The sequence below is a fragment of the Parasteatoda tepidariorum genome, chromosome 3, assembly GCF_043381705.1.
Source record: "Parasteatoda tepidariorum isolate YZ-2023 chromosome 3, CAS_Ptep_4.0, whole genome shotgun sequence".
NCBI lineage: Eukaryota > Metazoa > Arthropoda > Arachnida > Araneae > Theridiidae > Parasteatoda > Parasteatoda tepidariorum.
In genome coordinates, this window is record NC_092206.1 from 93880769 (window position 1) to 93893733 (window position 12965).

The window sequence follows — 12965 nt, forward strand, 5'->3', positions numbered from 1 at the left end:
TGGGGGCCAAGACATGACTTGAAAGTCACTGGAATGTTCCTCGAACCAATCCATGACGATTCGACCCTTATGACATGGTGCATTATCCTGTTGGTAAACACCATCCCCCGCAGGAAAAACTGTTGCCCTGAATGGGTGAACCTGGTCTGCAACTATGTTCAAGTAGCTTACAGACGTCAGAGATTGTTCTATGAGGATTATGGGTCCTAATGTGACCCGTGAAAATATTGTTCCTGGGCGAGAAACCATGAAAACCTGGGCGAGCCCATTGTTATACATGGAGGATGGTCATAATGTAATGGCTCTTCGGTGTACATGTTTACACTGTGATAACAGTTTATACATATATTTGACAGAAATTGTTTTTAAAAAAAAATATGAACTGAAAACTTTCAAGTTTTAAAAAAATTTCGTCAAAAATCTTTCATAACTCATAAAGTATTTCTCTTAACCCTAAAACATTATCACAACATACAACTGATACAATCTCAAATATCCCCAAAACATTTCAAAGCGATATCATAAGTAGTTTCTCAGAAAAGGTACATAGAGAAAAGGTCAGTTTTAGCATCAGTAATGCATGTCTTGCCAACTCCTCTTAAAAGGGAGACCTCGAATAAGCTAATTGCTTAGCACTCACTACTCATTAAGTGACGGAATTAAACACTAAAACGAACTTTTTCGGTATCAACTTGCTAATTTTTAGACGGATTTGTAATCTTGATCATCAAAATATGAGGATTAGCCGCAATCTAGAAAGCATAGTATGGCCAAAAGATATGTCAAGGTATTAATAGTTAAGGCAAGCGAGCTGTCGAAAGTTTGCATATTTTGGGAGCTATTGAATCGAATCAAAATATTTTTGCACTCAGTTATAAAATTCGCTTATCTAACGATGCACAGGCATGCTCCATGTAAAAAATAATTTCAACTTTTAAAAAAAAAATTATAAAAAAAAGTACCTAAAGTTAAAAAATTAATAAAACATTAAAAGTACTTACGTCTAAGGTCGGGATATGCGACACAGTAGACATCTCTTTAACAATGGGAGATTGGAAACTCATACGAGATACATCCTAAGAAATGAAAGAAAAACATTTTATAAACCATAAATTAGCATACACTGAAGCATTGTTGCAATGAAGGGAAGGAAAAAGGCACTAAAATTTTTTACGCAGTAAATTATTAATAAAAAATTGCTATTTGACATAAATAAATAGAATGTACATTTAATTTAATGCAGAAATGTATTTTGCATATTGTCTTTTCAGTTAATAGATTTTCTTTAAGAATGGCCTCTAACAAAGATTTAGTCAGGTTTCTAATTACATTTGCAAGTTGTTCAATAACCATGGTTTTTAGTACACCAATTAATTTAATAATTTTAAGAATCCTGGTTGGTTTTTTTCTGTTTTTATAAGGTATAAAAATTGAGAAAAATAGACAAAAAAATTGCAAAAAATAAAAAAATGAATTTCCCATTAAGAATTATAGTTTTGTAACGGAGGATTATTGGTAAGCGTCTCCTTGTTAAAGGTTTAAACGCGTTACTTTATCGTGGTTTTTCTTTCTACATAGCACCATCGGAGATAGTTTCAATAAAAAAAAAAATTCACGAAGGCGAGTTTTTTTTTTTTTTTTTCAAAGCTTGATTCACGAGTTTTCTGGTATTTTGAGTTGCTTTCAAAACTACAGAACTACAAATTACAAAACTACGCTAGTAAATGAAGAAAAAAAATATGGTAAAACTACCTTAAATGTTAATGGCATTTCTGGTGAGGGAAAGAAGCATAATTCTGCTTAATAAATAGTATTCAAACAATTCTTTCTGGTATACGGTATCAAAACAATTTTGTTGGTATTTATTCCATTCATTTGGTAACGGTTCGCCCGAAATTCTGGTTTTCAAAATTATAGTTCATATTACCTCACATATTTAGTAAAAAATACAAAACTAAAAAATCCAATTAATCAAATAAATGGTTTTACGACTAGCTTATCAAATTTTACCACATTTACCGAATTTCATAACACATTATAAAACCATGTTTCATTGTTAATTTTTACCAAAATCGTTACCAAATGCACTTCGGTAAATATTATTGAACTTTTTGGTGTTCCCACACAGCAAGAAACACGACAAATTTTACCACATTTTGATAGTTTTGATCATACTTTTTTTCCTAGTGCAACTCTGAGATCGTAAAGGATTGACCACTATTGCTGATTATAGAATTTATGGGATTTCAAAATATTTGAACTTTTTTTGTGAAACAGTATTTGAGAGTTATTCTGTTAAAAATAACTGAAAATATAAATTTGTATTTTAAAAAGTGCTATGCCTTTTTTTAAAGAAAAATCCATTTAAATAGATTTAAATAAATTGTTTAAAAAAGCATTTGTTTTTAAACATGCATGGGGTATTTGTTTAAAAACATATTTTGAAACTTTTCTTAAAATGCTCGCGAACACATCAGATTCTTTTTTTCCTAAAGCAAAAACATTCGAAATTCAGAACCATCCAAAAATAATAACACATACAAAAAAAAAATGTACAGTTATTCCGTTGCACAACAACAAACATCCCTAACATCAACATTTTTCCCTATTTTAAGCACAAAAAAGAAGGAAAAAAAGACGATACAGATATTCCTTGGCCCGCTCTTCTTTTTGGGGGTACTAGAAAGAATGTACAGTAATACTGCCAATACTTCTCGGGAGCGCACCTCAGAATCAAAATAATAACAGGAAAAAAAAAACAGGAAAGAGAGAAAGACGAAGTAAAGGGGAAGAAAACCGGATAAATCCCGGCGATTTATTCGGGATAAAGAAAGGGACGAAGAGTTATTTGACTGCGTTTCGTTGTTAAAATGGATTCTGCTCCTTTTTTTCCCGATTGGGGCGAGATGGTAAAATAATGACGATTTCAGGTCCAAAAGGGGGCCATTATGTAAAACTTTTCGGGGGGTCGACTGTAAAATGAGTTTCGAAAAGATTTCGAACAAAACGAGATTTTTGGAAGAGGCTACCATTTAGCTGCGACAAAATGTAACTCAATGTGATGTAGTAAAATTTATTCCCTTCCCTTGGGGAATAATTTTGTTTCATAGTTGCTTCATTGGCTTAGTAGATAAAAAATGTAGTAAAAGTTACTTTCATTGCTTTTATTAGCAACTTTTTATTTGTAATTTGGATTTTGATGAAAATTTACAATTTTTAATAAGTTTCTCGCCTGTTATTTGTAAAGTCGTTAGAATTCCCGAATTATCTAGTAGTAGTTCTCGGCTGAGAATTTTTTTCTTCGTTATTTTCAAAATAAATACATTTAATTTATTAGTGTTATAATTTTTTTCCTTTTAAAAAAAGTATAGTACTAAAATCATTCATACGCTTATAGGTTTATGCATCATATCGTTTAAGGTCAAGTTTGTCATATAGTGAGATAGATTTGTAAAATCAGTCACAAAAATTAATATTCAAACGATGGAAAACAAACACGCTATCTGTTAAATTACTATTGACTTAAGTGGGGCATCAAAACTATTTTAATTGCCAGATGAAACTTGGTGGCATTTCTATGACTCGTTTTTAAATTTCTATCTCCGACAATCGTTGATGTTTTTCGCTTCAGTATGGATTCATTAGATTTATAAAGTGTTCTTGTTTCCATTTTCATTGGTAGCGAAGAATCTAAAAATTATTATTGATGACTATTTTGAAAAAACTATTTTTGACGAGGAATCTAAAAAATTTTTTCTACGAACAAATTAAAAAATATTTATGACGAGGAACTAAAAAACAATTTTCGATTAAAAATTAAAAAATTATTTTTGACGAGGAATCAAAAAATTATGTTTGACGAGGAATCAGAAAATTATTTTCGACGAACAAATTAAAAAAATATTTATGACGAGGAACTTAAAAACAATTTTCGATTAAAAATTAAAAAAATTATTTTTGACGAGGAATCAAAAAATTATGTTTGACGAGGAATCAAAAAACTATTTTCGACGAACAAATTAAAAAATATTTATGACGAGGAACTTAAAAACAATTTTCGATTAAAAATTACTTTTGATGAGTAATCTAAAAATTATTTTTGACGAGGAATCAAAAAAAAATTTTTGACGAACAATTTAAAAAATATTTACGACGAGGAACTTAAAAACAATTTTCGATTAAGAATTCAAAAATTATTTTTGACGAGGAATCAAAAAATTATTTTTGATGAGTAATCTAAAATTATATATTCAGGTCGGTAATAGCGAAATACCATGTATTCCGCATTGAAACAAAAGGTGGATGGGGAAAAAAAGAAACAGAAACAAATCTCATTTGTTATTGTGCATATGTAACAATCGACTAAATTCGGGGCGTTGCACCTGAATTTAATGTAATTAAATATTTACTTGAACGTAATTAGATATTTCTTAAAAAATAATTAATGTATCAGGATTAATTTAAAGTTTACAGAACAATACCTTCCTCACTTAATTCAATTTAACAAAACGATTAGGACTCTAAAGCAGTTCTAAAATTATTCTAAATTTAAATAATTACACTCATTGTATTGTGGCACAATAATAATATACATATAATACTTTTTCAAATAATTACATTTAAAAAATTGAATCAAATTGAAATACTTTATAATTTGTGGTATTATTTTTTATAATTTATGTGGTATTCATTAAAAGATTTACCCCTGGGAAATATTATTATTTGATAAACTGTTTTTAACAATATTATTTTACATTTTATAATTGTATTTACAATTTAAAATATATAAAGTATTAAAAGATCTACAAAGTCTACGTCAAATTAAATTTTGTATCTTAATTTAATTTTTTTTAAATTATCGAATTATGATTCAGTAATTATTTAATTATATTAAATTCGGGTTCAACGGCTCCAATCCAGTTGGTAGTTAAATTTATACAATAAGTTAAGGTACGTTTTTTCCGGGCTTTTCCTTCAGGTACGTTTTTTTTTCCGATGCCCGCTTTTCTTTTCTCTTCTCTTTTTTTTTTTTTTTTTTCTTGTTTCACGGAACACCTTTTATAAAAGATTTATTATATTTTCCGAACATCATATTTCTCTTAAAATAAATATTATTTTCCAACAATACAAGCTTCAAAACCTGTTTGATTAATGAATAAATGATAAACAAATTATATTTCTGAAAGAGAGGGGGGAAAAAACTCAATTTTATAACATCAAAATATGTAATATATATCCTTTAACCCAATATCTTGGCAACGTAAAAAAAGCAGTTCTAAATCTCCATTTATATGCTGTAGGGGTTATTTAATTACGGCCCTCACTTCAATATCGGATAGACATCATGTTCTCTTTTCCTCCACCCCCACATTCTCTTCTGCTCCTGACACGGGGTATAAGCTGGGGTAGTAATAAGCTAAAGCTATCTTAAACAGGAAATGCCCGAACCATAGGCATGCCAATATAACCCCTCGCGTCAAACGCTTCATATTATACACGTCTCCCAACCTATGTGGGCTGGAAAGAGGGTATTCAGGTAATAATGTCCTACCCCCCCCCCTTCCTACACGTCAGTGCCCGGGTCGCAGCCCGATGGCGCAATGCCGGGATACGTAACAAATCTGTGGGAGAGTGATTGAGCACATATTCCATCCGCTATCCATTGATCCCTTCTACACTACTTTCCGCGATGATGGAGAACTATGGAGGGTGTTTCTTTTTTGGCGCTCTATCGCTTTCTTTGGCGAGGAAGAGAAACTTTTTAAACTTTTCTACTGAAATGATTTTTGAAATGTTGTTTCAATTAAAACTTAAAAGAAATGTTATTATCGTACTTATAGAGTATAAAATTCGAATGTTTCAATAAATTTTGAGACCCAGGGTCCAATTTATGAGCAACAAGGGGTAAAATTTTACCACTAAAAAATTAATACTTTTATATATTTTGTACGATTTTACAAAGCGATTTTCGATGTTGAAATATTATATTTACCCTCGTTGGTGGATTTCTTTAATAGCAATAAAACATTATAAGAAAGATAAAAAATTCGCTTCAAATAATTTTTAGAGCAGTTTTAATGGCATATAAACATCTTTTAATTTCAGTCAGGTGGATTTTGTTTCTTGTACAATAAAAATACCCAGCATGCAAAAAAAAAAAAAATTATGAAACTAAAATTTATCTTCATTTTAGATAATAATTAAAGTTAGCTAAAATATTTACAGAAGATGAAAGAGTTGAATTTTTTTCTAAATATTTTATCGCCTGTATAAGTTAACTTTCGTCTAAGCTACATATTTTTTTTAAAATTAAAAATCATATTTTTTTGCCTTCATCTAAAGCTTTGATATCAGTAGGTTAAACTATTGATTTGATAAGTTTAACTACAGTGTGTTTAATAAATATAAGTGTGGCAAATCTATTAATTTTTTATTTTGTCGAAATTCAATAAGGGTACCCAAAATGATTCGCAAACAATTATTTAAAATGGAATAATAGTTTTAGTTTTATTTTCTATATACAGCTGAATAAAATACTCGACCACTGCGTCAGCATTTTAATAGTCTATTTAGACAAGTGGTCAACTTATTAAGAGGGTAAACTTAAAGAAGTGAGAAACATTCAGAGGTGGTCAACTTAACAGCTTTTAACGTAGTTTCATTTTGACGATAAAAGATACATTAAAACACACAAAATTAAGAAAAATAATAATAAACTTTCTTTACTTCCCTTAAACTGCAAGCACACAGAACCCATAAAATAAGTTTAAAATATGGATAAGACACAGAAAAAAATATATATNCATTCAGAGGTGATCAACTTAACAGCTTTTAACGTAGTTTCATTTTGACGATAAAAGATACATTAAAACACACAAAATTAAGAAAAATAATAATAAACTTTCTTTACTTCCCTTAAACTGCAAGCACACAGAGCCTATAAAATAAGTTTAAAATATGGACAAGACACAGAAAAAAATATATATAAATCTTTTAATGAAAAGAAAAATTATTAAGAAGCAAAATATTTTTTAAATTTTAAATATTTTAAAAATATTTTACTTATTAATAATTTTTCTTCCTTTCGTTAAAACATTTATGATTATTTTCCATGTCTCCCTCGTCCTTTTAACTTATTTTATGGTAACTTTTACTCAGCTTGTGTATATATGCAGCTGTTAAATATATATATATATATATATATATAAGCTACTCAGAAATTAAAAGAAAAGTAGTAAAACGAGTTGTCCGTGAAGGTGAAGATCTGATTAAGCGATTACAAACGTACCAAATAAATATCCCACGAGATAAAAATCAAAGAAAACATTTAGACATTATCTGAATAACAATGTTTGTATGTCCGTCACACTGTTTGAACAACTACCTATAGAGCTACTTTGAAAAATGCCGAATTAATCCTAAATTTATTTCGCTGTTTAAAAAGAAATTGTTGATTAACTTAATACCCTCATAAATAAATCGATTCCTTAAGATAATCTTTAATTTATCAAACTAAATCTTTAATCCTTTTTAAATGCCTAATCTTAGTATTTAGTTGACTAATAATACTTCCTAGTTGATCTGTTTTTATGCAAATCTTAAATTATATCATGGTTAATTAACGAAATAAATTGTGGAATTTTAAAGAGCTTTTAACTATTGATTTTAAATCGTTTTGTTGTTTGAAGATTAAAAATAAAAATACTAAAGATTTTGCTAAAAAAGTAATTTTTTTAAAAAAAAAATAAAAAAAAAAAACTTTCAAAATTACTATTATATTGTAGTTTGCGTAAAAAAATAAAAATATAATATTTATACAACTATTCTTTTTAAAATATTGAATTTCATTTTGAATGTATTCAGTTTTTATAAAGCTTATTATATAATTTTAAATTGGGAATTCAGAAATAGAAACTGAATTAGTACTTAAAAATAGCTTTCCCATTTAAATTTCAAACATTAAAAAATAGAAGAGTTCGTTGAAAAATGAAAAACAAATGTGTTTATACTTTTTAAATTCATTTAAAAAGTTAAAATTATTCATAATACAGTCAATTTTTGTAAAATGTATAAAATTTATTGTTATAAACTTTAACTCCTTTTTATAATACTTTTTAAAAAATAAAAAATAAAAATGACATTTTCTAAAACCTGTTATATAATATAAAAATAAAGTGTGCATAAAATGAATAAATTTTATGATCATAGCATAAGGCACACAAGGATATATCAATGAGAGACTAATGTTGTCAGTATAAGGTAAACTTTATGATCATAATCTAACATAAAGAAAGATATCGTAATCAAAGACTAAAAGATGAAATAATTAGGTAAATTTCATGATCTTAACATAAAACAAATAAAACTATAGCGATCGGAGATTAAAATAAGTTTTATGATCATAGTTAAACAAAGGCATACCAATAAAGGACTAAAGTTTTAATACGGAAAATTTTACGATCACAATATAAAACAAACAAGGACATAGCATTAAGAGATTAAAACTGTTGCTTACAAAATAAAAACTTTTATTAAACTGCTTATTGTTAAAAAATTATTAATCTGTTTATACGTGGACTAGTGCTAAATAATAATTTAACACAATACTTCCATTTCTATTATAATAATATCACAACTTAATGATGAAATATTTCATAGCAAAATTAATTTTTAAATCATTTTTCATCCAAAAACATCACATGAAAAGTATTATTTTTCATTATTAATTTTTGCATGGATTTTAAAGGGAAGGTTTTTTTAATATTGCTAATAATTTATAATTTTTACAATTGCAAATAAATCATACAAATTTATTTAAAATACTTATCCCTTTAAATATGTCATTAAAATTATAACTTTTACATTAAAACAATTGAATCTTTTTTTTTGTATTTTAGTTTAATAAATTTTAAATTTAAATATAAAATTAAATTATGATACGTTCTAGTTGATTTCATTTTTTACTAGTGAACTTAAATTTTTACATTCACTAATAAAATAAAATTTTTACTTTTACAAAAAAAAAAATTTTTTTTACAATCAAGGTTCTTTATTTAAAGCTTGTAAATCCCTATTGATATCATCCCAGAAATTCACGGGCAGCAAGGAAACAACATTTTTTATATATTCAAATGGTTACTGTGAATGACCGAAATTGGTGAATGTTGACTTAGACCGGTGAATGTTGACAATCACATAGTCGCTTTGGTAAATGCCCGAAATATATACTAGGTCTAGTTAAGTGCCACTGCCCAGTATACCCTACATCAAAGTTTTTTTTAAGGTTCACAACCACTGCCCATTATACATTTCCCCGGTATGCCCTACATCAATGTTTTTTAAGGTCAGGTACCACTGCCCAGTATGCATTTAACTGGTACCCCGAACACTGATGTTTCTCCTAATCTATCCTCAACAGATATTAAAATATCGAATAAATATAACAATATCAACGAATAAATTAATATAAAATCCGATGTAAAAAACATTTCGGACATTCACCAAAGCGACTATGAGATTGTTGACATTCACCGGTGAAAGTCGACATTCTCTTGATTTCGGTCATTCACGATAACAGATATACATGAAAACATATTCACTTAAGTCTACTGGATTCATACAATGTAACCAGATAATGTAATGACCTACACGAAACGCTTTTTCATTGATGAAAAACCCCCGAGCTAGAAGAGATGCTTTTGGGAATAGACAGAAGATGGTGAAGCGTTTATTATTCGTTCCCAAACGGGTGATTATGAAAATTATGATCACACACTAAAAGGAATGAATAAATATTTCATTTTATGGTGAAGTCTTCCAGGAATTTAAATGAAAAGTACATTAAAGATTTAAGATTTTAAACGTATGTTTAGTTATTATGCAACGAAAACTACTTATTTAAAGCTTTATGTCAAGTAGATTATGCGAACTCATTTAATACTCTCGAACCTGATTTAAAAATCTGCATAGACTTTAAGCAAGTTTAAATCAAGCGAGGTTATTTTAGATCTTTTATTTCTTTAGTATTGAATGGCAACAATTACTGATAACTGACTTCCTCTAATGAGGTACATAATGAAGGTTTTAAAGCTTGTTCAGTTTGAAATTAAGACTATTTAGAGTATTTTAAAAGTAGAGATTTCTTTACGAAATATTTAGATTCATTTATGAGAAATTTAGAAAAGAATATTAAATATATTATAATGTATAGTAAATATTATATCTGACTCTAATGATAATATAATAAAAAAATAAAGAAATATCATTCCTTATGAGAAGAAAAAAGTAAAGATAAGATAAAAGTCTTCGCTTTAAATTCTAGTTTCATTTCTTTTTTTTAAATTGTTTAGTTATCTTATAGCATATTGCACATATAACGATTCATTTGTTTTTGTTTCATACAATATAATTAATAATCAAAGAGATATTGATCAGAATTTCGTTATTTATTTTGTAATTGTCTATGCAATATTGCCAGAACCATTCAAAAAAATTATAAAGTGACGTATAGGACAAAATTAACGAACACTTCTGACTACATGGAGCCTAAATACAATGCCGATTAAAATGATCCAGTCACTCAGCACACAATCACCATTTTTTTTTAATGTCAAAAATGCACTACACCCAGATATTTTTTAAGCAAAAATTCAATTATTGTGAATATTTCAAAATATAATTAATTTATAGAGTAAAATTACTTTATGTCACGCTTGTTTCTTCAGATCTTCCCTTGATTTTAGCTACATCTGTAAAAAAGGGTACTTACGAAAAATGAACTAAACAGGTTTGTTTTTCATTATAAATGTTAATCACGTCTTAGAAAAACATGCATTTTAGAAGCAATGAAATTCTTATATCATTGCTTAGCTCTTTGTAAGTGGGTGAAACAATTTTTGTTCAGAATTTAAGATTAAAAAGTATATTTCTTGCATATTAAATATATATTATTTATCCTCTTGCAACAAATTATAAGCTCTTTTTATAGAAATAAAATTAGCTAAATGTTTAGACCCAATTGAGCCGCATTGAACAAAATCTTTGTTAAAATTGTACAAAACTATTGTAAGAAAAAAACCATTTATATTACACAAGAACACGCGCGCACATCTTGTAACAAAATTTTTTTTTGTTGAATATTTATGAACTATTACGAGTTATATATTTGTTCATTCGCAAACTTTTTTCCTATAACCTAGTAACTTAAACTAAATAGATTTTGTCTCCGAATTTTCAAATTAAAAATATATAAATATTGGGTACTATCAACTCGAGAAGAAGAATACAGCGGAAATCATGTGGTTGTGCTTGGCGTGTTAACGTTACAGCTATTAGGCTTGACTTATCATCAAGCTGAATCCAATTTTTGAATTCATTTAATTGGATGACAGCAAGCAACGTTACGCGTATGTGTTGAACCTGATTGGCTGCCGAATCGTGGTATAAACAAAGGTCATAATTCACACACGTGACGTCGCTTACAGGTATTCAATTCTTAGATTCTCTAAATAATTCTTTCAATAATCTCGATTTTTCAATCATTTCAATGATCTTTAGTGTTCTTTTTCAATAGCTCGGTTAAGCACAGACTCAAAAGCAAGTCTGTGAGAATTAATTTTAAAAATATTCATTCTACTAATATTTTGGCGAACACTTTTAAATATTTCTATATATAATTTTCATAAAATCAAAAAAAAAAAAAAAATTTAATTCCTTTTCTTTTAATTTACAGGTTTTAACTTTCTGTTTGCTGGAATCGAAATCGAGTTTTGATTCCAATTTCGACACCACATAATCTGTAGATTACGCTGACCACAACAATTATGAAAAATAACATATAATTCGTTACTAAGTAATATTTTATAAGATGTCAGTGTCTTCAAAACACAGCCTTTAAAAAATATTCGACAAAAAATCCTTTATAAGCATTAGATAAAGTTCCTAAATAAATTTAAAAACTTACTCGAACCTTTTATTGAAATCGAAAATTTCACTTTCCGTTATATTTCAGAAGTTTTTGTCATCGCCAAAGAAGGATAAATCTCACCATCCAGCAACCCAGGCCGCAGAGAATGGCGCGCGAGTGCTTTTCCCAATGAATATGATTACTCCGGCAAGTTTTCTCTCTCGCTCTTTTAGCAGTGTGCTCTTTTAAAAGCGGGGTCGCCCTTATCTGTCAGAACCACCCGTTCTTCTGAGTGGAGAAGAGGGGTAGGGAGAACAGAAATAAGCACGCGCGACGCCCTACGCGTTTTATTGACGCGTGCCTAGCACAAAACCGTCATTAGAGAAGGGACTATTTATTTATTTATGAAATTCAGGATCGCGTTTTAATGTCATCGTCGTGGGGTTACTCGTTTTCCTTTGCTTAGTTTTGATGAAGCTTTTCTGAATTACTACTAAGTAATATAAACGTGTGAAGAAGGTGTCGGATTTGGGATTATTACTAGAAGAAAAATAAGGATACGAAGGGGGGAGTATTCCCCCCCCTACGTTTATCATTATGATTCTTGGAAATGTGTTCGCGTGGGGAACCCAATTCTCCTACATAATTTTATGCTATAATTTTTAAGTAATGAATAAAAATGTGTAATGTGAAAATGTCGATTTATTTTTTTTTCTTTGTTTTTAAATTAGCTTTTAATAACTTTACTTGATTAGCGAAAACAACTCTCGCAGTTAGGAATTCAAAACTATGTTTCTTTAATCCTTAAGAATTGAAAATCACATTTCCTTAAATTTCGAAACAAGTCACAGACAAAAATATTTTGTCACAGATTTTTTTTCTGTTATTTTTATAGCAGATAAAGTTATAACATTGAGCAATGCAACTCAAATCTCGAAACAAAATACTAACAATAAATTCTTTTTTTTTTAAATTTCAATTAAATATTTTTAAAATATTATCAATCAAAATTTAATAGTTTTAATTCACTTTAACTATCTAAAATCGTGCCATATATATA

The 12965-nt window shown here is 28.3% G+C and overlaps 1 protein-coding gene across 4 annotated transcripts in view; it reads right to left on the reverse strand.

Annotated features, from left to right (window-relative positions):
- LOC107451740 (LIM domain only protein 3) overlaps positions 1 to 12965 on the reverse strand; it is a 97263-nt gene that overhangs the window by 41891 nt on the left and 42407 nt on the right. For 2 of the 4 annotated variants that reach the window (XM_016067934.3, XM_071179016.1), the window contains exon 2: positions 1002 to 1076. In XM_016067934.3, coding sequence (XP_015923420.1) covers positions 1002 to 1076 — 75 coding nt within the window. Of the gene's footprint in view, positions 1 to 1001; positions 1077 to 11962; positions 12122 to 12965 lie in introns of those variants that run through there. The other 2 variants (XM_016067935.3, XM_016067936.4) reach the window with 2 other exon arrangements.